The 22,915-nt window shown below is 39.6% G+C and overlaps 1 protein-coding gene across 7 annotated transcripts in view; it reads left to right on the top strand.

Annotated features, from left to right (window-relative positions):
* Positions 1-22,915, top strand: part of MAST4 (microtubule associated serine/threonine kinase family member 4) — a 281,493-nt gene that overhangs the window by 155,005 nt on the left and 103,573 nt on the right. Inside the window, exons 1-2 of one of the 7 annotated variants that reach the window (XM_090131678.1) lie at positions 2,604-3,138; positions 7,092-7,172. The exons of 5 other annotated variants lie outside the window; for them this stretch is intronic. In XM_090131678.1, coding sequence (XP_089987804.1) covers positions 3,092-3,138; positions 7,092-7,172 — 128 coding nt within the window. In that variant the 5' untranslated portion in view covers positions 2,604-3,091. Of the gene's footprint in view, positions 1-2,603; positions 3,139-7,091; positions 7,173-22,915 lie in introns of those variants that run through there. One more of the 7 variants, XM_090131679.1, reaches the window with a different exon arrangement.

Here is a 22,915-nt window from a genome sequence, read left to right as displayed (position 1 = left end):
TTAAGAACCAAACAATTGAATTAATTTATTAATTTATTAATTTATTAAATTGAAGTAAACTTTCAATTTTCATTGGCTAGTCATCATCTAATTAAATTGCTAATTTACAGAATCACAGAATTGCGGGGGTTGGAAGGGATCTATAAAGATCATTGAGTCCAACCTCCCTGCCAAAGCAGGCTCCCTGCAGCAGGCTGCACAGGTAGGCATCCAGATGGGTCTTGAATATCTCCAGAAAAGGAGAATCCATGACCTCTGGGGGCAGCCCGTTCCAGTGCATTACTAGTTACTGGTGGTAACTGAAGAACTTCCTTGATGAATCGTGGTGGAAAAAAAAGACAGAGGAACTCAGTGGACAGAAGCCACTGAATCATGAGGATCCACTGTTATAACTACTTCTCAGCATGCATCTTGAAGTCATGGTTATCTGTCTATCTTGTCTTCCAAGTTGTGGCTGTTGCCTCTTGTCCTGTGGCTGGGCACTGCTGTTGAGTGTTCATCTTATAATAGCAATATGTTGCTCCTTGTGCATAGGTCAACTTTCTTCTTTGGTTTCTCCTCATTTGAGTGGCCCCAAATGTGTGACATGGTTCCCACTTACTGTTACAGAAGCTGGAAGAATGTAACTGTAGGCAGAATTTGTTCTGTTCTGTTTTTCAGTAAGTCCTAATTGTCCAAACTTATGTCTGTGCAAGATGAAATGCAGAGAAGAAGAATTTTCAAAGTCAAACTATAGTTCAGTCCCAGCTTAGAGTAACTTTACTTTTAACATAATGTCAAATGCATGAATTAGCTCACCAAGGGGTTTGATTTATTGCGGTCTTAAAGTAGCTCTTACATGTTCAGTTGCTGCTACAACTCATTCTTATGTTGACTGGTTTGCTGGCAGTCTTGACCTCCTGCAGGTAAAGTGCATCTATTTCCTAATCGTAATGTTTCATTCTTGAGCAGTGTTTTGTGACCACTGTTCTTTTTGCCTGTTTTCTTCTTGGTAATGCTTCAAGAACAGCAGGAAAGAGCCACTTTGACTGTGGGCCTGTCTCCACTCACCCCACTAATAAAGCTGGCCTTACAGGAGTAACTTCTGAAATTCTGTTGTGTGTTTGAAGGAAGCTCTGCATCTTCCTGTGCTGATCCTTTTGTTGTTTTCTACATGGAAATAATTCTGGTACCATCCAGATTCAGTGGAGCTGCCTGTCCTGTCAGTGTCCTGCTCTAAATGTTTTCTGTGAAAAACAACTTCATACAAGAAAAGTTAAGTAGTTTGTGTTATGTCTGTGTGTATATACAAGCATGGATGTGGGCTTAAGTTGGCTACAGGGCAGTATGTGCTTATAATGTTATAAAGATTTATATATGTATGCGTATACATGTGTGTGTGTGTGGTTTCAATTTCTCTGTCCAAATTTTCTGTCCCTGTTTATTATTCCATCAGGTTTGATAATATCTTTAACAAATAACCATTTTGCTGCATTCTGAGTAGAATCTGAAGAACATATTCTGGAAGTCGGAATTGAACACCTAACAGATCTTTGTGCCCTTGAATCTGTGAATCGAATCAGCGCTATCTGTGGTCTCAAGATAATCCCTTTTTTCTTTTGGGAGGTAGGGGAATCTAGAACTTCTCTGGAAAGATCATTTGTAGGATGCTTGGCCTAGTAATGCTTGTGAGGGCTTGAGTTTGGTGTTTCAGAATCCGAACGTTTTAGAAATTCCGATGTTCGGTTTGGATTTCATTGTCCTGTAAATGAAGGCTCGGGGTAATGCTTAAAGTGCTTCCTAATGGAAATATGAAGAGAAAGAGAGTTAAATGATTTTCTCTTGTGCACTTGAAAGACTAATTCTGTTCACCAGTTCTCATAGCTAGAAGACATCTGTCAGTTTCTGAAAACTACGATTTTTCTATTCTTAGGAGTTAGCTGATTTTATTCTAATTAATGAGCCAGAGACCCCAAAAGCAGCAGCTTTACTTGCTCCTGCCGTGTGAATAGTCCGCAAAGTGCATCTGTGCACAGAGGAGGGACGGGGCTCCCAGAGGTGGAAGAAGAAAAGCCCTGGGAATATTGTATTGTGTGAGAAGTACAACTAAAGCTGTGTGGGAAAACTGCGGATCAGGTAAAAGCTTCTGGCTCTTAAATTACTGAAAATGAGTGCTTGCACAGTGCCATGCTTTTCATGGTGTTCTGTGGAGTCCTTGTGGAACAATTCACAGTAGTTATGGTAGGATAGCCTAAGACTGAGAGAAAATGTGTAAGAAAGAAAAAGATTTAAGTCAGCAGCCCATATAATAGCACTGCCTTTAGTACATGTTGTGTACTGCTTTACTTTTAGCTTGGGATACCTTCATTTAAAACAAACAAATAAAAACAAAACAAAAGACCTGAAACTGATAATGCTTTTCTGCAATTTCCTGGGCCACTCTCACTCTTAATAAAGATGGTAGGTTATTTGTCTTCGAAATCCAAGTACAGCCATGACAGAAGGGAATTTCAACTTTTCCCTTTGTCTTAGCCCCCACCGTGACAGTAAGGTATTTGTTCCTTCAGACGCTCGGTCACAGTTTCCCATGTTAAATGAAAAAAGCACATTTTTCATGCGGGGGAACGAAAGGCAGGAACCGCCTGTCTGTTTACCGAGGAAGGGGATAATGTGACTTAAACAAGATGGCTAAATCCTATTCGGTAGGATCAGAGGGGGTGGCTAATGTTTGACATTTGCGGAGAGAAACTGTCTGTAACACGCAGGGTGTTTTTGCGCTGCCGCGTGGCGCGGCGAGGGGGACTTCTCGTTCCTCGGAGGGGCAGAGCGGTGCCGGCGGGGCTGCCTTGGCGGCGGTCGGGTGAGCCGCTTGTCGGGCAGGTCCTGCGCTGACAGCTGAGCGCGGTGCGCGCGGCTGCCAACCTGAGCGAGGCCGCGGGCGGCGCGTCGTGACGGCGCGGGGCGGAAGGACCGAAGTTGCGGTGCTCCCCCGCCCCCGGGAGGTCCTTCAGTCCGTTCCTTCGTAGTGGCTCGTTTTGGCTCTCTCATCGCCGGGATGCTGCCGGGGAACGCGTGGCGTGGTTACAATAGCGTCTGGTAGCGCATCAGAGCAATGAAAGCCCAGCGGGAGAGACTACAGATTCCAGGGCTGACCTTGGAGTAAGTATTGTCTGTCTTTAATATTTTAATGGTTTCTGCACGATAGCTGGCTTTGGTGCACACAGGAGCTGCTTAGCGTGCGTTGTGCTGGCAGTCTCACAGCACTGCAGCTCTGGGTTGAAGGAACACGTTTTAAATGCATTGCAGTTGGTTGAAGCAGATGTGCGAGCCGGGAGCTGGGGCACTGCAGTGCATTGGGAAAGAAAGCATTTCTGCGTATTTAAAGTTCCTGAATCTCCTGCGTGGAGCATCCTGTCAGCTTGCAGAGAGCATCTTTCTGTAGGCCATGGTGTCTGCATTTCTCTCCTGCTCTCTGTCACTGTTTGTTTATCCTGGTGCTGCCTCTTAGAGAGGCCTCTATCTCTGCTGCATAACAGAGAGCACTGCGAGAGATTAAAGCATTACAGAGATGCCGTTTGTGAGAATCCGCCAGCAGCAGCCCGGATCTTACATACGTAACTACATTAACGAACGGTATTTGCATCCTGGAGATTCCTCTGCAGTAAGCGTGTTTACCTAATTTAGCAGCGTGTTTACTTGGTGCTTGCTTAAAACTGATTAAGTAATCTGTGTGTTTTCAGCTATTTATGCAGTAGGCACATGAAAATATGTAAATTTTAGTGTATAGTGATAGTAACGACAGTCTTTTATTCATGAATGTCAGCATGTATCTGCCCAAGGTTTGTGAGTCAAAACTGAATATTAATTTCTATACATGCATACCGACATTCTGTGTTAAATACACGTCAGGCATATATGTATGCATGTTGCAGACACCATGAGAACTTGCTAATTTTATCTAGGTAAATAGACATGATTATGTCAGATCCTTCAGTATTCCCTGGGACTTCCCCATTTGTGCTGGAGAAAAAACCTGAATGCTGCAAATGCCTGCAGTAAAGTTACTTAGCTCTGAAAGGTATTATCTCTGACATCTGCCATGTTTTAAAGAAAAGGCAGTAGGTGAGTGTGCAGTCTAGCAAATAATTTATTCTGATAATCACTTGAAGGTGACAGAGCACTTTATTCCAGGAACAAGTGTAGATGTTACGCTGGGTTCCCCCAGAACTGGGCTTCTGAAATGTCAGGGAGGAATTCTGCTTTTCAGTGTGGTGTCTTTTCCTCAGAGCAGTGTGTGTTAGCTGTGAGCACACTGAACTCTAGATAATTGTTTGAAAAAATTAGAGTTGCTAATTTCTCGTGAGTTTTGAAGGAGGGGTCTTATCAGGGAGCTCATTAAAATGGTGGCCATGAATAATTGATAATGGTACTCCTTCAGTGATGTGGAAATTTAAATATTTTTAAGTCAGTTTTCATTGAATTATGTAATCATTTTATGTGAATAACATTACTGACTGCAAAAGATGAAAAGTGATTCATGTTACTGGTTCTTTACACATGTGTATGTGTGTTTTTATAATGCAAGGCAGTCATTTACTGTTTCTTATTTTCATGGTACCCTGACAAAATCACACTTGCTTTGTGTCATTTCTACAGTATTTAAGTACTGGTAAAAATAATTATATTTTAGTTTCAGCATTGCTCAGTTGTTGATTTTTTTTTTTTTTTGTTAAAACATTGTCTAGATACAAATCACTTATGTTCAATCTTTTTTTTTTCATACTTTTATAATAACATTTCCATAAGTCATCATGCTCATACTTTCTGAACTTAAATTCTTTGTAGAGAAAAGAGAATACCATGTTTTGGTTGCTGTCACTTAGTTGTTACCATAAAGTCGTTTTCTGATTTGTCAGAGTTGAGTCAGCAGAGCTTTAAATTGTCCCCCCAGTTTTTATTTTCAAGTATCTTCAAAGGCAAATACTGGGGGAGGGGAAGGGAAAGGAAGAAAGAAAAAGAAAGAAAGAGAAAAGCAACAACAAAATGCAAACAAAAAAACTCCACAACCATTTCTTTGAAACAGTCTTTGCGTTTGGATTCTCATATGTTTTCTTTCAATCAGGTTTGAATGTTGGGACAGGAATTACATTTTATCCCTGAGAAATTTGTACAGTCTGTCTGCTTTCTATTCATTACTTGCAGAAAGCTTCTTTCAAAGAATATTAAGGATCCAGAATGAAACATTCCTAATTTAGTAAATGTAGGAATTAACGCTGCCTGTCATCCTTGTGCATATGCACTATGATAACTTATTTTAACAGGTTTCTGCCTGCGATTTTTAGGTCTTAAAAAAAGCAAAGCTGAAAAGCAAGCTCTGTAGAACTGTATTGACACCATGCTGTCAACACTTGGTGGGAATTTATAGATGCACAGTGTCTGATATTGAATGCCCTCCATGACTGTGACACTTGTGTTTCAGAAATGAACACAGAAATGAAGAGTAACGATGGAGTAACTACTAGCAGGTGCAGCATTTCTACCTGCTGTGTGTATGCCAGCCACTGGAGGGAGGGGGACATGTTTTGACACTGAGTGTCACCAAGATTTGTTCCCAGCAAAGGGAAGTGACTGACTTCATCTCATTCTGATCTGAGTTAACGTGTTCTTCTTATTCAGTGCCAGCCCCATTATTTCCTTCCTTTCCACTGCTCTGGCTTTGGCTGGTTCCTTGCCCCTGATCTTCACTGCATAGCGGTCTCCATCCTCTCTTCCTGCTGCTGACCTGTGCCTTCTGGGCAGCAGCACCGCTTCTTTCCTTCTTCTTCCTGGATTTCTTTCAGATGAGTGTCTGCTCTCTTCCTGTTCCTGATCCTTGCCATCCACATCACCTGCCTTTGCCCTTGCTGAGCACCTCCAGAACAGCTCTGGGCACAGACAGTGTAGCACAGCAGCTTTCCAGCCCATTGCTAGTGTTGGCAATACTCATGCCCCCCTGGTGCTTTACTTTGGAAGCAGTAGTACTATTTCTGCTGATTTTTTTCAATCAGATCTCCACCTTGCCAGGTTTTAGTGAGAATGTTACAGAGTGTGGCATTGTCATGCAGCTGAAAACAAGGGATGGAGCTGGTTGCAGCTTTCTGGTTGTCTCTGGCTCCCTGAGGGCAGGTCTGTTCGCCAGTGCTGGCTGGCTGCTGTGGTCTGTTATGCAGCGGGACAGGTCTTTGTGAAGGTCATCTGGAAAAAGCTACACATCAGCATCTACTTTTGCTTAGTTGTGCCACATGTAGTTTAGGAAAGATAATTGCAGCTAATCACAACAGGAAGAGAGTAATTGAACATTAAAAAAAAAAATAAAAGCTGTGTTGCAAGTGTTGTAGGGACATGTGCATGTGACTGCACTAGAGTACCACGAATGTGCATCTGTGAAATCTTCCAGTGTCATATTTTTGTTGAGAGACTTCACAACGGAGCTGCACTTCAGGCAATTTCTTGAAGGCGCCTTCAGAGCCAAGAGCTCAAGTAGGCTTTTGGAGACATCAGTTGCTTGTATTCATACTTGATTACATAAGACTTGATGCATGCAGAAGGACATTTCATAGTGATGTTGATGGAAATTGCATGTAGGTCACTTCTAGTTTTCAGTAGGTCCCTGAATTTTAGGCTTTCAAACTGGATTTTTTTTCCCTAAGAATTCTTCTTGTGACAAAAGCTCATAATCATTTTTAGTTTCCAACATATCTTATTTGCATATCAAAAGAAACATTGAAAATTCCTAATATTAAAAACAAAAGACCCACCATCCTGTCTCAGTTATTTATTCTGCTTTGAAGTTTGAAACAATCCCACAATACACAACTTTTGAGCACGCAAACAGGTATTGGAGAGAGCCTCACATAGTCAAGCTTACACACCAGCAACAGATTTCATGTTTGTTTTTATTTAAATCAGTTTCATCTTAAGTCAAAAACTGTGTGGCTGCTGCCACTCACTTCATTCAGAAGGACAGTAATGTTTCAGTTCTAACTGGAACTCCTTTTGTAACTCCTGCACTAAAACATGCAACTCTTGCTAAACCTTCTGTTCACCAGAGATGACATTATTTTAACTTTCAGTCTCACCCCAAGGAGCCTGAGCCCAACCCCAACAAGCCCTTGCAGTCCATGCAGCCCTCTGTTCGCTTTTCATTTTTGGAGGTAAGCAAGTAAACTTCCATTTTTGATGTTTTCTTCTGCATCCAAAACCTGACAATCAAAATGTATTTCAGGGGGAAAATTGCAGAAAATCAAATATGTCTGTACAATCAGAAAAATGTTGTACTTAATAAGCTGTTATTCTGAAGTTATTATTATTATTTTTTAATGGAAAAAAGAGCTGTATTTTGAAACCTAGTAAGGAGTTTTGAGTTGCAAATTCATAATTGTGAGTTGCTTTGACTTTGAATCAGGAATGTATCTGCTGTTGAAGTTCTATAGTTTGCTTCCTGTGATGATACTGCAAACTGTGTTCTGTCGTGTCAGAAGTTTAAAAGGTGTATTCAGTAGTGGAGATGATCAATGAAACACATTGTTGTATCGTGCTTACTTGAGAGACAGCAGTATGATCTGTGATGCCAGGTGACAGAAGAGTTGGGTACCCAAGATGTATGTCATTTTAGAAGAAAATAATTCTGTGGTAGGTCTGTAGTGCTGTCCCTTCTTCAGGACTGGGTTAATTTTAAGCCTTATTTCTAGTACAGCAACTTTTTAGATATGCCCTATGCAGCCGCATGCAATATCTATCTCATTTTCTTTGTTCTACTTCTCAGTTCATACAAAAGAAACAGTTTGTTGGGTTTTTGTTTGTTTGTTTGTTTGTTTTTTTACTTGTTGGTATTTAACAACATCAGAAAATAATTAATCAAAAAAGCACTGTGTGCCTCATACTGTTATGGTAAAATAATCACAATAGTTGGTAATTGAAGGGTATTTCTGATGCAGAAAAGCTTTTTTCTTCTTTCCTGCTTTTTTCTTTCAAATATGCAAAATAAACTTGCAAGCCAAGTCTCATATATTCAAGAGCATAAGTTAGTGAAATTCTGCCCTATAGGGAATGTTGTTTTTAAAATGAGTTTTTGGTGCTTTCTGGATTAAAAAAACAAGAACAACAACAAAATACCTAATATTTGTGATAATTAGTTTTGTTTGATACTGTGAGGATAAAGGACTACCACTTCACTGAATTATACAATAAAATAGATCTGTATCTACACAGTACAGCCTCTTCAGTGTTGCATGGCAGAGACAATGCTTGTATGGGTCATTCTCCTTCAGAATGCTTTAAAAAGGAGCTTATTCTTGAAATTGCTGTATTGTGGCTTAATTTGACAGTGAAAAATTAAGCAATAATTTTGCAATTTGCTCTGTGTCTCTGTAGAAATACTGTGATTTTTTTTTTTTTTAATATATATATATCTATATACTGTTCTTTAAGGGAAGAGATGGAATTAAAATCTTTCTTTTTTGCATTTTTCAATATGATTTAACCATATGTTTTCTTCTCAGTAAAATCCAGCTGCACAGAAATAATACAGTGGACTTTGGGGGGACGGGGTGGCAGTAGAGGAGGTTGGTAACTACATCAAGTTTGAGCTTTCCAATCCTGTTATGGATGATGGTGCAGAGAGCAGACTTCCTAGATTCTTTTTGATGAAATGGAATTTATTGTTAGAGTTCAATGTAATACCTAAGCCACATATTTTCCTGAAAAAAAGATCAAAATTCTTACCATTGTATTTTTGTTTTTATTCATATTTTCTGCTTTTAGAAGTCCCTTAAGAATATTTGAATTTACCCTGGAATGGAAATTAAAGAGAAATACTATGATTCTGAATCATTGTACTGTACCTACAGAGGACTTAACATGTTCATTATGCTATAGCTACAGAGAGCTTAACATGTTCAGAACAGCAAATACTAATTATTTACTGTTCAGGATTGATTTCTGCTAACAGAGAAAAATGTATGTGTTTTTTAGGGCATATAAGTAGTTAGCATTTCCTGTTCCTTTGGCTCAGAATACTCTAGTAAGTGGGAGGAGAAGAATTATTTTAGTTTTACTACTTTTGCTTGTGTTCAGAAGTGTTAGCATTATGGGAGCCTTCCTAGAGTAAATATATAGGATTTTATAGGATATTCCTATGGCATTGTATCTGTCTTACATTCTGGCTCATCTCTGTCATGTCCAAGGAGCTGGGCAAGTCGAAGGACAAGTTTTGTACAAGTTCTGCTTACAGCAGTTGTCTCATACAGTAGCTCTGTAAAGGGAATCTTTGGCCAGTCAGATGATGAATGTTTTTTTAAAATAAACAATAGCATCTTGTGAATGCACCTATGGTAGCAGAGCCTTGAAGAGGATGGGGATGAGGCATATATTTCCCATTAATTCAGTATTGCTATTTTTGTCTTCTGAACATTTTCAACTTCTGTAGGGGAGAAAAGTAGTATATTACCATTTTAGCACAAATTCATACCTCGCAAAAGGTTTGCGAGGAAAGGGAAAAGGTGGAAATAATGTAAACAGCTGCTGAGAGATTCTTCTGGGGTGCTCCAGCACAGGGCCCCACCGGCAGCAGCTCTCCAGGCACTGTTCCACACAGCCCCGTACCACGGGGCCCCGCTCCTCTGTGGGCCCGAAGCACCTCCTGCAGTGATCATGGTGCCTGCAGGGCTATTTCACATTTTCTCACTTTTCTCTCCCAGCTTCCTCCCACACAGTGCTTTCCCCTTTCTTAACCATGCTCTCCCAGAGACACAGCCAGCATCTTTCATGGCTCAGCTCAAGGTGAAGCATAATTTTGTAGAAGAGTTAGTGATATAATTCAGACTTCTTGTCACAGAGTAATTTATTTTACAAATTTAAAAGAATGATATATACTGTACAGTGACTCCTTTCCCTCTTAGTGTGATAGCTGCCATATCTAAGGAAGCTCAAGCAAACATTTTTCTTTAAAATTTATTTCCTCCTTTGGTTCCAGAGAACAGTACAAAGTAGATTGACCTTGAGGTTATGCTGAAAGATGCAGTTGTTGATTTATTACTCTGAAACAGCAAGGTCATGAGAAGGTCTGATGTGTATGAGGTAAGGAATCACTTGGCTCCAATTCTTGCCCAATTTATTCATTTTTATCTAAAATGAGAAAAACCTGCTGTTTCATCTCTTAGAATAATCTCATTAGAATTCATGAACACCTAACACAAAGCACGAGTTCCTCAAGGTGTAATAAATTAGTAGTTGGCTCTAGCCTCCCAAGGTAGACTCTCTGCTCCCAGGTTCTTGTTAAGGCCTCACTGTTCTTTTAACTCTGTGAGCATTTATTTAAAATGGCAAAACACACATACTTCAGATATTTCCAACACGCTCTCATTAAACCATGTGATGCTTCAAAGGGAAAGCTGTCAGTTGGGACTTTGGGTTTGCAAGGATTCTTAGAGAATTTGCAGCCTTTACTGTTCTTTTGTCACACTGGAGGGAGGGATGCAGTAAGGTAATTCCTGATCGTGTGATTTTTGGGCTGGAATTAACAAGAGTGTGATTTTGCTTGCCACACAGTGGTTCAAATCAGAGAGGCAAAGCTTCAGTTCTCTCAGTAATGTTATGGAGCTTATGGGGTAGGATAAGAGTAAGGCCCAGCTGACAGATACCATAAACATACAGAGTGAAGTATATTTAAAAAAAAAATAAAAAAAATCTGTGTTCTTGTATGTGTGTTTCAAACCCTTATGTGGAATATGGCAATTTAACCTGCGGTTTGTGTAACTTGATGGTGATGTTCAGAAGAAAGACCTTTTTTCTAAGTCATGTAACCAAATAAAAGTAGCCCCCTTCTCCTGTATCTTCAACCCCAAAGTTTTACAGACTATCTTGGAAGAATAGATGACAAAATTTTACAGGACTTAGCAGAAGTAGATAATTTGCTGCAGCTTTTTTTTTTTTCTGTCCTTTTCTTACTCCCTTTTTTTTTTTTTTTTTTTTCCTTTGGCATTTGTGAGATAGATCTTAAGAGAACATGAAAAGTTCTTGTGACAGTTATTTCCTGCGGTAGTCTGAAAGTTGCTACTTTTCATCTGTGGGAGAGAGCTTGTCTGAATCATTTTAAATGCCATTTTGTCAATCTCCTTTCCCTGAACTCTCATAAAGATTCTCCCAAAGCAAAGCAGTTGAATGTCATTTTTATTAAATCTTCTGGCCTTTTGTGTTGCATTTTGTATGTTGAATGTTGCATTTTTAGATTAATATTTAGGCTTTCTAAAAATTTTGAGGAGGTAAAAGACTGCTATGAGTTCAGCTTTGAAAATTGCAGCTATTATAGAGTACTGCTGTAACACCTAGACTATTGGGGTTGCAGACACTAAAAGGTTTGTAAGTTTTATTCTAAATGCCGTTAGAAAACTTTCTAAAATTTTTGAAGACTGCATAGTCATAGTAATTACCTGAATGAAAATTTCTTGAGCAACTTTATTCCTTTCTAAGCAGAGAATGAAAGAATTCACAATTGTAAAGCTTAAAGTGTTTATGGCCATTAATTTTGTTTGCCTTTGAGCCAGATTCAGCTTTCTCTTAACTGTTAAAGACAGTGTAATAAAGAACTAGTCTGACTGAGCATTTACCCTGGGTCTTGTTTGAAGGAGTAAAATAAAAGTAAGAAATGGAGAGTGGTGTTCTGTAGAAAATGGGGTTTTTAAGGTTTTCAAGTTAAAAAAAAAAAATGTTGAAAGTTTGCAGTACTTAAAAAGTTTGTGGTACCCAAAACACTGTATGCTGCACATAAATCAGGTTGTTCAAGGAGGACTTGCTTTTGATGAACCTGTGCTGAATAGGCCTGATCAGCTGGTTATCCCGCATGTGCCTTGTGATCACACTGAAGATCATCTTCTCCATAACCTTCCCCAAAATATGAAGGACAGACTGACAGGCCTGTGGATCCCTGGATCCTGCTTCCCACCCTACTTACAGATGGTGTCATGTTGACAAGTCTCCGGTCGTCCTCAGTTGAGCAGGACTGGTGGAAAATGGCTTGTCAAACTATAGTCATTAGTCACCACGGACTGTGTACCTGTTGACCTTGTGGCTTTGCATATTAGGGTGTGACATATATATTAGTAACGATTGTGATGCTCAGTTGCCTCAACCTATGCATAGTCAGGCTTCTATAGTATGATTTCATAATTGGTTTCATCTGAGTTAATGGGAAAGGATTTGATCCTGAATTCAAGGTCTTTTTATTGTCCAAAGTGAGGCTATTGCCTATATTTCCTGTTCTTGGTAATATGGAGAAAAATACTAAGCCCGCTTGTTATCCCTTTCTTTTTCCTTTTTTTTCTTTTTTTTTTTTCTTTTAAGTTTCAACTGGTAGGTGTATCAGCAGTTTGCTTCTTCCAGGAGAGTTATTTCTTTAGATATTTCCACTTCTGTTACACCATTTCAGAAATCTTGCAGACTCTCTGCAGCACAGTGACTGATTTCAACTAGTTCTCGTACAAGTTGCCAGAGAAACAATCCTTCAGCTACATTCTTGAGTTGGAAATTCACATCCATGCTCTGTGCCAACACTGCAGCATTGTGTTACATCTGCATCATTTTATCGCACCTTGATAAAAATAGTCACAGAAACCAACACTGCAGGCATCAGCCTTCTGTATTACACAATTCCAGCAGACCACAGCACTACAAGCTGCAAGGAGTTGCTTATCTGCCTTGAAGCTTAAGAAATACTTTCAGGCTCAAGGCTGTAACTGTAGTAATACAGAAGGAGGTGTGTATCAGAAAGACTGCTATCCCTGAAGTACGCTTTTTGGGAGGCTTTCTTTTTCTGCCCTACCCTACACAACACAACTTGTTTTCACTTCTTTGTGAGCCAAATTGCTTTGCAGTAAATATTGATGATCTCTTAGGGAAAGTATTTTTCTTTGGTATTAGTTTATTCTTGAATACTGTTAAAATGATGGTTTCACAAGTGTGAATTCTAGTCAGACTTCGCAAATGAACAGAACATTTTGGAATACAGGAATACAAGAAGCATAAGAGATAACAGAATACTGGAAAAAAATAAAAAATAAACCAGGCAATACTCCTGTTAAGTACAAAGCTTCTTAGTCCATTTGTTCTTCAGGTGTCTTGTTGCTCCTTTTGTTTGTTACCATTTCAAAACAGAAGTAAATATATAGGTTCATAGAGATAGTGCCTTGCAACTGCAGAAAACTGAAGAAGATCACTAATGTTGCTATATTCTGGACTCAACAGCCCTTTCTCTGGTGCCAGTTTTGGCAGGTTTGTCATCTTGATCTACAAGATATTGGTGGTTTGGGCAGAGATTTCCTATGCTCCTGATCTAAAGTGCTATTCAGCAAAGTAGTTATTTGGCTTTAAACAGGGGAGCAGTTCCTCTCTGTGATGGAGTGGGAGGACAGTCATGGAATGACTGGGCACAAGCTGGCAAGCCCTCCTGGGGACTCTTGTTCTCTGTTTAGAGGAGTTGTAGCTGGCTTCTTGTAAAAGTGCAGCATGGTTCCAGAGCCTAAGCACTCTAAGGATGTGATTCCACCTGCTGCTGGGACACTGGCTTTTTCGAGGCTCTTAGGGGTTGTTTCTGGGCTCATGCATAGTGTTGGGAAGTAGATGGTATTGAGGTGCATAGTGTTGGACTAACACTGTCTGTCTCCTGAACCTAGCTTTCACACAGCTCTATGTTTGTCATTAATGTGGTAACTGTTCTTTCTGTGTGACAACATTGTCATTATTAACGTCATACAGTGTTATAATGGGTGTATGTTGTGATGTCTGCCTTCGATCAATGTGAGTTTCTGGGCTTCTGCTGCAGCAGTCAGGTGCTCGTACCCACAGTGTACTCTGAAGCAGACTGTCTGTTAGCTTTAGAGACTGTGGGAGGATATGATCTATGCTTGCAGAGTTCTTTTCTAGCAGTGAGAAGCCTGCTGTTGTAGAGAAAAAGCATGGAGCAATGGAATCTGCTTTTTCTATTCTTCGGGGCATGCTGCTAGGAGAGACTGGCGAAGTTACCCTTGGGCTAGAAGAGATAAGGTGATTTGCAGTTAAAAAATCTAGCACGGTGATACTTTAACAGGGCAAAGCTGATAGGAGTTTAGAGCCTCAGAGCTATGTAGAAATAGTGTGGCTTACAACTGCAACACGCATACCTTGAAGAGTTGTGAGAGGGATTGCTCCATGAGGGCGTCTGGGATGGGAAATAACATGTTTCTTGGCCATGGACACAAATTTGCAATTTGATAGAGAAGTGAGCAGTGACCAAAACTGGGCCTAAAACTTTCACTCAACCAAAAAATGTCTGTGGGATTCCAAAGTACCACAGCAACAGTTTTGTCATATTTTAGGAGTTCATGGTCTCAGACTGCTGTATTTCTGCTGGGACATAAATGGCAAAGCGTGTGGTTGGGTTTGGGAAGGTGGTTAATCCTCTGTGACTTCCCAGGCTGATTAAACCTGGAAGTATCTATAAAAATTGCTATAGTGCCTGAGATGAGGGGATGTTGATGTGCTGGTATAGATTCATATGAACCAGAGCCAGCCTCTTTCAGTATGAGCAGTCAGGTTTGCTGTTCCTCCTTGACCTCTGTGCTGTGTCGTCTTTGCCAGGCTCTCAGAGCTTTGTCTGCCACTGGTGAAGTCTTTCTTCGTGCATATGTACAAGTGCATGAACAATGGTGTTAAAGAAAAGCAGAATAGAGAACATGGTATGCATTTGTCTAGCTGGGAATAAAGATGGTATTAGTTGTTGTGGCAGATGGCAGAATTTTTGACTAAGGCTAGTCATGTGGCTAATGGTCCTTGTGAAGATAGAGTGGAATATGTTGGGATAATTCCTTCATTGATATTAAGCGTGACTTTTTCCTTTAAATTTTGCAGAATTTAAGTATTTGTTTTTTACCAGTCCCCCATTCCTCTTGCTGTAAATAATCAAATACAGAGTTGAAAGTGTATACTTATTTAAGAGCAAATAGTTTTATATATGAGGTTCAAACTCATTTAAATTAATGGTAATCCATATCCAAGCATGTCTGGAGACAGTCAGATGAGGGGCTGCCTGATAAGTTATAGTATGTTAATTTTGAGGTTGGCCTTTTTTGTTTTCTTTTCTCATTGGTAGCATATGAGGAATATATATTTGCAGTGATAAATGTTTTAAGTCTCTTTTGTATCAGGATATTGATTTTCTCATAAACACTCTCTGCAGTTGCATGGATGGAATAATCAGTGTCTGTTTTCAGTAAAAACATGTCTGCTAGTGATTTGAACTGCTATTTGAATGCTGAGGAGTTAAGTCCCTCACTCCCACCATGAATGATAGAATTTTCCAGGATGCTGGAAGTATAAAAAGCTAGCACAGTTTGTGCTGATTCTGCAGTCCTTGTTTTACATGTTTTTGACAGGGTGTTGGTAGTGATCGAGCTGCTGACTACATTTTGTGTGTTACGCAGCGTTGATGTGCCCTCTCAGTCCTACAGAGCTAAAACAAAATGTGTATGCCTGTCTTGGCACCAAGAAAGTGGAAGTTTGTGATTTGCCATTGCTTTTAATACTCCCTGATATGCAGAGAACAGATATTTAAGGCTGTTTCTTAACTCATATCTGAGTCCCACTCAGCTGATGTTTGTACTGTCTTTGCCTGTAGGAGGGAGATGCAGAAATAATTCAGTAGCTCTCATGCTGCACTGTGGTGAGCCCACCTCCCTGCTATTGTCTACTGCTTTGCTCTCCTTTTTTCAATATCTGTACATTTCATGCACATATTGCTGGAAATCACTGCAATATGAAGTAGCCATATGAAGAAGGCATTATCTCTGCTTTGCAGATGGAGAACTGAAACACAGAGATTAAATGACTAGATAACACTGGATCTTAGATCCTGAGGTACCTTGTTGTTTTTGTATTTTGTCCTTCACTAGTGGGTTTTCTCTCACACTTTGACAGGCATAAATAACTAAAATCACGTTATCTTCTGTTGTAGTTCTGGAGTCTTGGTTTGTATGCTGTGCCTTCTTTTACATGTGGTTAATTCTGCCTACTTTTTTTGTGATGCTCTTTTTCTGTCAGCAGTAGTCCTGCTAATGCAGTTGGATTTATCCAGCTGCTGCACCATCTGGGAAACAAGCTAGTTAGTTGCTTAGAAAACAACACAGAGTACAAGCTACTGAGATATGCCAGCAATCATTTCAGCTGGTCGGATTCTTTGAGTCAGGGAGCTGGGAAGATCTGAGTCTTTCTCATTTGGATGTACTCAGGATTGTGTGGTATTCAGTGGTAGAGCTCAAAGGGCTGTTATAGATGAATGAGGCTACATCTGGCTGGCAGCAGGTCACCTGTGGTGTTCCCCAGACACAGTTCTAGGGCCTGTCTTGCTCTGCAGCTGCAATGCACCCTCAGCAAGCTGATGATACTAAATGAGGTGGTGCTTTTGACTCCTTGGAAGAATGAGAGACCTTGCAGAGGGCTCTGGATAGGTGGGAGCACTGGGCAGTCAGCAGCAAAAAAAGGAAAATGTGAAGTGCTGCACCCAAGGTGGAGCAATGCTGGATACAGACACAAATGGGAAATGAGTGACTAGGAAGTAGCTCAGCACTCCTGTTGACGTAAAGGGTGCTAGTGCCTGCAGCTCAGCACAAGCCAGTAGTGTACCCTGGAGCCCAGGGGCAAACCGTATCTTGGGGTGCATTAGCACAGCACAGCCACTTGCTCAAAGCAGGTGATTCTCCCACTGTGTTTAGCCTTGGTGTGAGCTTTGAACAACGTGTGCAGCTTTGGGCTCCACAATGTAGAAAGGATGTTAAAGTCCTTGAAAGTGTGTGGAGGAGGACAGCACAGCTGGTGCGACAGGGCAGGAAGGCACTTGGTATGAGGAGGGGCTGAGGGCACTGGGATTGGCCAGCCCAGAGAAGCGGGGGGCCAAGAGGTGCCTCAGTGCTCCCTGCAGCTCCCTGAGGAGGGGAGGCAGAGAGAGGCGTTCTGCTGCTGGGAACTGATGGCAGAGCGGGAATGGCAGCAAGGGAATTGCCAGGGGTGGGTCAGGCTGGGCATCAGGAAACACTTCTGTGATGTGAAGGGTGGTCAGGCACTGAAACAAGTTTCCTAGAGAGGTGGTTGGTGCCCTCTGTGTCAGCGTTCAAGAGGTTTGGTCAGTGTCCTCAGTAACACGTATTAGCTTTTTGTTAGCCCTGATGTGATCAGACAGTTGGAGTAGGTGATCTTTGTATGTCCCTTATAACTGAACTATTTTTTTCTATTTAGACTTAAACTGTGGAGTGTGTGCTGAAATGTAGTTATTGTTTGTTACTTAGCCGATTGAGTAAGAGAGCAAAAAAGATGTGAAGACATTATCAACTTCCAAGCAGTGTGCACACAGCACTGTAATACTGATGTGTATAGGCAGTCCACTAAGCACAATATTTACCCTTTTAACTTACTGAGTACCAGATTTCCAATTTGATGGCTTGCCCTGCATGCGGTGCTCCATTTCACACCATTCTAGTGACAGCAGATCCATCATGTACATCATCTGTAGCAGGAAGCCATAGGAGTGTGGGTGTAAGCTCCAGAAATGCACCTGCTTTGTGTTGCCATACTACAAAGCTCTGAATTCTTAGCACCTTATTTTTATTCACTTTAAATCAGGATTTGGAAGTAACTGCTGTGTCTAAAATAGCTGAAATAAGCAGAATAGCCAAAGTCATGCTTAATTTCTTTGCTCTGACAGAGACCTGTAATTGATCATCTATCTTGTGCTGATTGTCTAATTAGTTCAGGGCATTCAGTGTGTAAGTATCAAACCTGATGAAGTTTTGTCTCACTGAAGACAGCATTTGTACTGAATAGCTGCTTTCAATTTCAGTATCACTGGCATTAGACTACTTAGGCTTCAATTGACAGGCATGAATGCTTCACTTTGCTGACTGCCATTAACCCCACCCCCAAAAGATATTTTAAAAATGAGAGAACTTACAGCTCGTGTTAGCAACTGTTCCAAACGCATCAGGGTTGAATACTATCAAACGTGAACTGTGCTGGATTTCTTTCCCTAGTTCATCTGGCTTTTACACAGAGAGTTCCTTAAGTCTGTTGTTAGGAGTGGAGCAAGGCAGTGGGGTTGGCCAGTGGTGGAGCTGAGCACACAAAAATGGCTCTGAATAAGGAGCAGCATTCCCCTTAGAGGAGTATGTTGTTTGGGATTCTCCAAACTTAAGTGCTGCAGTGGCATAGCAGAATGCTCCATTTTTTAAACTGTTCTTCCCTCTGAAGATAGTGGGCTTTGGGTTTTAATTTGTGTATTGTTAGAAGTTAGAAAACAAAAAAGATGCAAAAAAAATTAATTATGTTATTGTAATTATTTTTTATTATTATTAATTACATTAATATTTGAAAGATTGAAAAAGATTGTATTGGAATGTTTGTTTACTGGAATTACTCATTTTTAAACTTTAAAAGCTTTCCGATAACATAGTTTTAAGTTTAAAAAAATTTTTTTTAAATTGATCTTTTCTACAATTGAATTAAGATTTTTTTTTCTCAAAATGTGGCTTAGTTGACTGAGACTTTAATGTAGAGTGTATGGTAATGGATGAATACTTACTGCTTTAGAAAAATGATTGAATTCACATCTTGTTAAGGAATTAAGAATTTCAACTTTAAACATAGGGTATTGCTGTTGATTTTATAGGATGTGTGGTAAAATACAGCAGATGTATGAGGACAGGAGAGGGTATAAATGTGTGAAGTGAGCTAAGCTAGTGCAATGAATTACATGTCTTAAATCTATGACTTCTTTATGTGAATGCCTTGAAACACTGAAAACATCATTACCACTCCAGAGTAGAGAATACATTAGCGTACAGATTTATACTCGTGGTACCGCAGCCACAAAAATGGTTACCAGCTGATTTGAAGATAGAGTGTGACCCTTTCAGGATGCTGCTAAGTGCTAGCAAGCAAGGCTCTCAAAGCAAAGCAGGGTGTTTTAATATTGGCTGTAATACAGCATTTTTTATTTTTTCCTCTGGCATTTGTGATAATGGAGTCAAAGTTTAAATGCCACAGTACCTGCAAAAAGGTGATATTTTTATCTGATGTCTTCAGTTTTCCTTTCCGTGCTGGACCTGCTCACCACAAAAAGTAGTACTTTGAACTGTAGTAATGCGTTCTCTATCTGTGAAGATAGATGTGAATCTAGTGATAACAATTGGAAATAGCTCTTTCATACTTCTGCAGCTAGTTTGCTTGCTTGCTAAATTAGCTCCAAAGGTAATATCTGGGACAAGAACAAATAGGTAGCCTTATTGATAGAGCACGAGTGGCTCCTTCCTCTACAGGTAGCAAAATGTTGGATTAAAAATAGTGCTGCCTGAAATGAATTCCTATGTTTCATGTGAATAACTGCACAATATATTTAACTTCCAATTAGTAGTGCGTATCTATCTAGAAACTTTCAGAAATGGGAAGAGATGCTGTGACCATTGCTTTTCCTAAACGTGTTTGTGCTAAATAATATATACCACACCGGAACAATAGGAAGTTCATCTGAATTTCTATGTTACTTTACAACTGGTTAGAGCAATAATGTTTACTTATGTTTATAAGCATTTCTAAGTAAACTCAGAAATCTGGCAGACATGCATTGCACACCCACAAAACACTTTTTTCAGTGCGTTCTTCAGCTTATTTTTACGCTCTACATCCCACAGTGACAGTTGTGTGGAGTCAGCCGTGAAAGGTAATAAACATCAAAATCAACCACTAGAGGGAGCAAGATCTCAAATATTGCAGATCAGAATACTAAAAAATATTTATTAATTAGTGCATTTTAAGGACTGAATGTACTATTAATATCCTGAGATTCAATTTCCTATGTAGATTAGGCTGTACCTGCTAATGCTTTTACCTATCTTTTTACTCTTGTTTGAAGTGTGATTTTTTTTTTTTTAGATAAAAAGGTGTCTAACTTACAGGTTAGTGAATGGGACATCAAGTGGGTAGGACAAAATAAATCAAAACTCTTTTTTTTCATCCAATTCATGCATCTTGAAACCTTACCTTTACTTGAGGAGTTGTGCAGGAGGGAGTTCGTGATGCCCACAACCTGTCTTCCTCCACATCTCTTCCTCTTGGGTATTCCTATACTGTATGACCAACGTACTCCTTTAGTCTTGGATAAGTTGAATAAATGAAACTTTTCAGACTGCATATAGCAGATTATTTTTGACTACGCTGTAGACCCATAGGCCTTATCTCCTTACTCCTGTGAGAGATTTTCCTGCTTACGCACCTGAGGGATGTGTATTTTTAGATATGCTGTCACATTAGGAGCACCTATTTAACTGCATATCTGTGAGAGGACCTGAATTTTTTGTGTTGTCTGTGCCTCCCACATTTCTGCTTTACACTGTGAGTTTTTTGTGTGGTTTTTGTGTGATCTCATGTCTGCTAATAACAGAATGTCAGTTGTTCGAACAAGGTTGCTTTATCCAATGATAAATCGTCTTGTTCCTGTCATTGTTTACCTCTTTGTTTTCATTTGCTAGAAAGGGTACTACACTTTTTTTTCTTTCCAAATCACTGGTAGCAGTACTGAATTGCATTCAGTGAAGAACGTAGTCCAGAATTAACTACAAGAAACATTTAATGTACAGGTTTTTTTTTTGAATTTTAGTGTTTCCTGTATCTTACATAAATTTTTGTGTTATGCTTAATTAACTCATTAAAACATGATGTGGAAATGTGTTGGATGTTTTACAGATGTCTCAGTGAATTTTTAACTTGAATGTTTATTAATCTGACTTGGAATCTTGTTTTAAAGCAGAACTGTTTGGGCCGACTGAGCTATGCGAGAGCTGTGTTTAGTGACACCAAGCATGCTGCCATACCTGAATACGTTACTAATGGCAGCTAGTATCCTGTTTGTTCTTTTAAAGGAATGCTATTACAGGGTAGCTTAGTTTCAGTGTTGTAGAACTTCCATATATTTCAAGATACTTTGAAAAGGGCAATAATTGCATGAGCAGCTCAGGCAGTTCCTTTGTTTCTCTTTGTATAATAGTTAACTGACAAAAAAAGGGAACAGCTAAAAGAAAACAGACTCCTCCCCGCACATCTGCAGCCCTCATTGTAATCTGGTGTTCTTCCAGTTACTGATTGAATGAATGAAAAGCATTTCTTTGTTACTTTAAAATGCGATAGCATTTTAACAAATATAGAAAAGATGTGTTAAGGCAAGAATTACCTCTACTTTTTCTCATTCACATTTTATGAATTTACTCTTCTAATTCAGTATGTGGCCTGTGCTGATGTTAGGTTTTGGGGTATTGAAGGAACTCTATTTATCTACGCTGCTACTGGTAAACTTCATTTGGTGTGTATCTTGTAAAACTGATAAGATTTGGGCAGTTTGTAATGCCTCTGGGCAATTATTCCAGAACAGTTTTCATGTTTTGAAAAATTCCACTGTGTATTGACTTAATAATCAGAGTGAAGAAGCTAGGCTAGATCTAACTTCTTCACTGGAATACTATATGCAGTATATTGATTTTGTGTTGGTATTGCACTTTGGTTTTAAAGATAAGCTACTTTGTGAGTGTTTTGTGGCAGTGAAACAGTAGTATGGAAGTGAAAAGTTTCTGGAGCATATTTTATTGCTATTACTGAAACTAAATGTTGACATTCATCTAAGTGTTGAAATTTTATTTTATTTCTTTTTTTTTTTTTTTTTTTTTTTTTTTTTTTTTTTTTTTTGCTTATGTATTGAATGGGAATCTTTCTTAGAGAAGAGAATCCTTTTGTAAGCTTGCTTTTTGGAAATGAATTTTCTTCAAAGGTGGATTAGACACCTTTAATGGCTTGGGTGATGTTTTCATCCTCACGTGAATATATAACGGAAAGCTTAGTGATCCTTATCAATAGCATTACTATTTGATACCCTATGTAATGCTTTGTGATAGAACTTATCAACCAAGTTACATAGTGAAGCATCTGTTAAGTGGTCAAGTTGCCTGAGCTGCTTACTGTTTTGGGTGGGGCTGTGAAGCTGAAAACCAAATGGTATTCAGAATGTGTTTGCAGGTTCTCATGTTGTATTAACACTACAGAATTCAGTGTTTTAAATTTCGTAGTGAGTTATTTGTAGTTGCCAAACTTTTCAGACTAATGTTCTGATGCAGAGAAATGTATTTAATTGTCAAATACATATTTATTGTGCCACAGATCTATTCCTAGCAACTTTGTTTTTACATGTTTTGAAATATGGTGTAATCTACATTATGCAATTTTTTTGTCCAGTTCTACATGGCAGAGGTGAGTAACTACACTGTGCTGTCGTACTGGCTGTTTAGTCTGTGTCTGTTGAGTTGTTGCAGGGATGAGCAGCCCTGTCAGATGGCAGAGTGAATAAAAGCTCCAGCGTGATGGATAGATGCTGCCAGAGGACTAGTCCTGCTGTCCCTGCCTGTCTGCTCAGCTGTTTGCTCCTTCTTGTTCTCTTCTTCTCGTCCTGGTACTGGCTGTCTCTGTCTGAGCTTCAGCTTTTAAATTGTGGAGAGAGGGTGGTCCTTCAGATAGCAGCTACGTAGGACCAGTTTCATTAGCTTGCTTTCTCTCCCTTGAGATGTTTGCTTTGAAATCTGGTGTTTCTGTGGCATGGAAAGTCTTAGGCTGCAGGTACCACTGGGAAGAGATGTTGTTTATTGACAGGCATTATGAAGTCTTCACCATCATTTACATTTAGTACCTTCTGTGATAAAGCCTTTATTTCCCCTCATGAAGCTTTCATCTAAGGTTGTTGTGGAACTATGATGGATTTTCACAACTCCTCCCTTAATCTTTGCATGTCTACTTCAGAAAAATACTCAGTCTCCTTGCTTTTGAACTCATGTTAGAAACAGCC

Source organism: Phasianus colchicus, chromosome Z (genome assembly GCF_987193195.1).
Source record: "Phasianus colchicus chromosome Z, bPhaCol1.hap1.1, whole genome shotgun sequence".
NCBI classification, from domain to species: domain Eukaryota; kingdom Metazoa; phylum Chordata; class Aves; order Galliformes; family Phasianidae; genus Phasianus; species Phasianus colchicus.
This window is presented reverse-complemented; position numbering and strand designations above follow the sequence as displayed.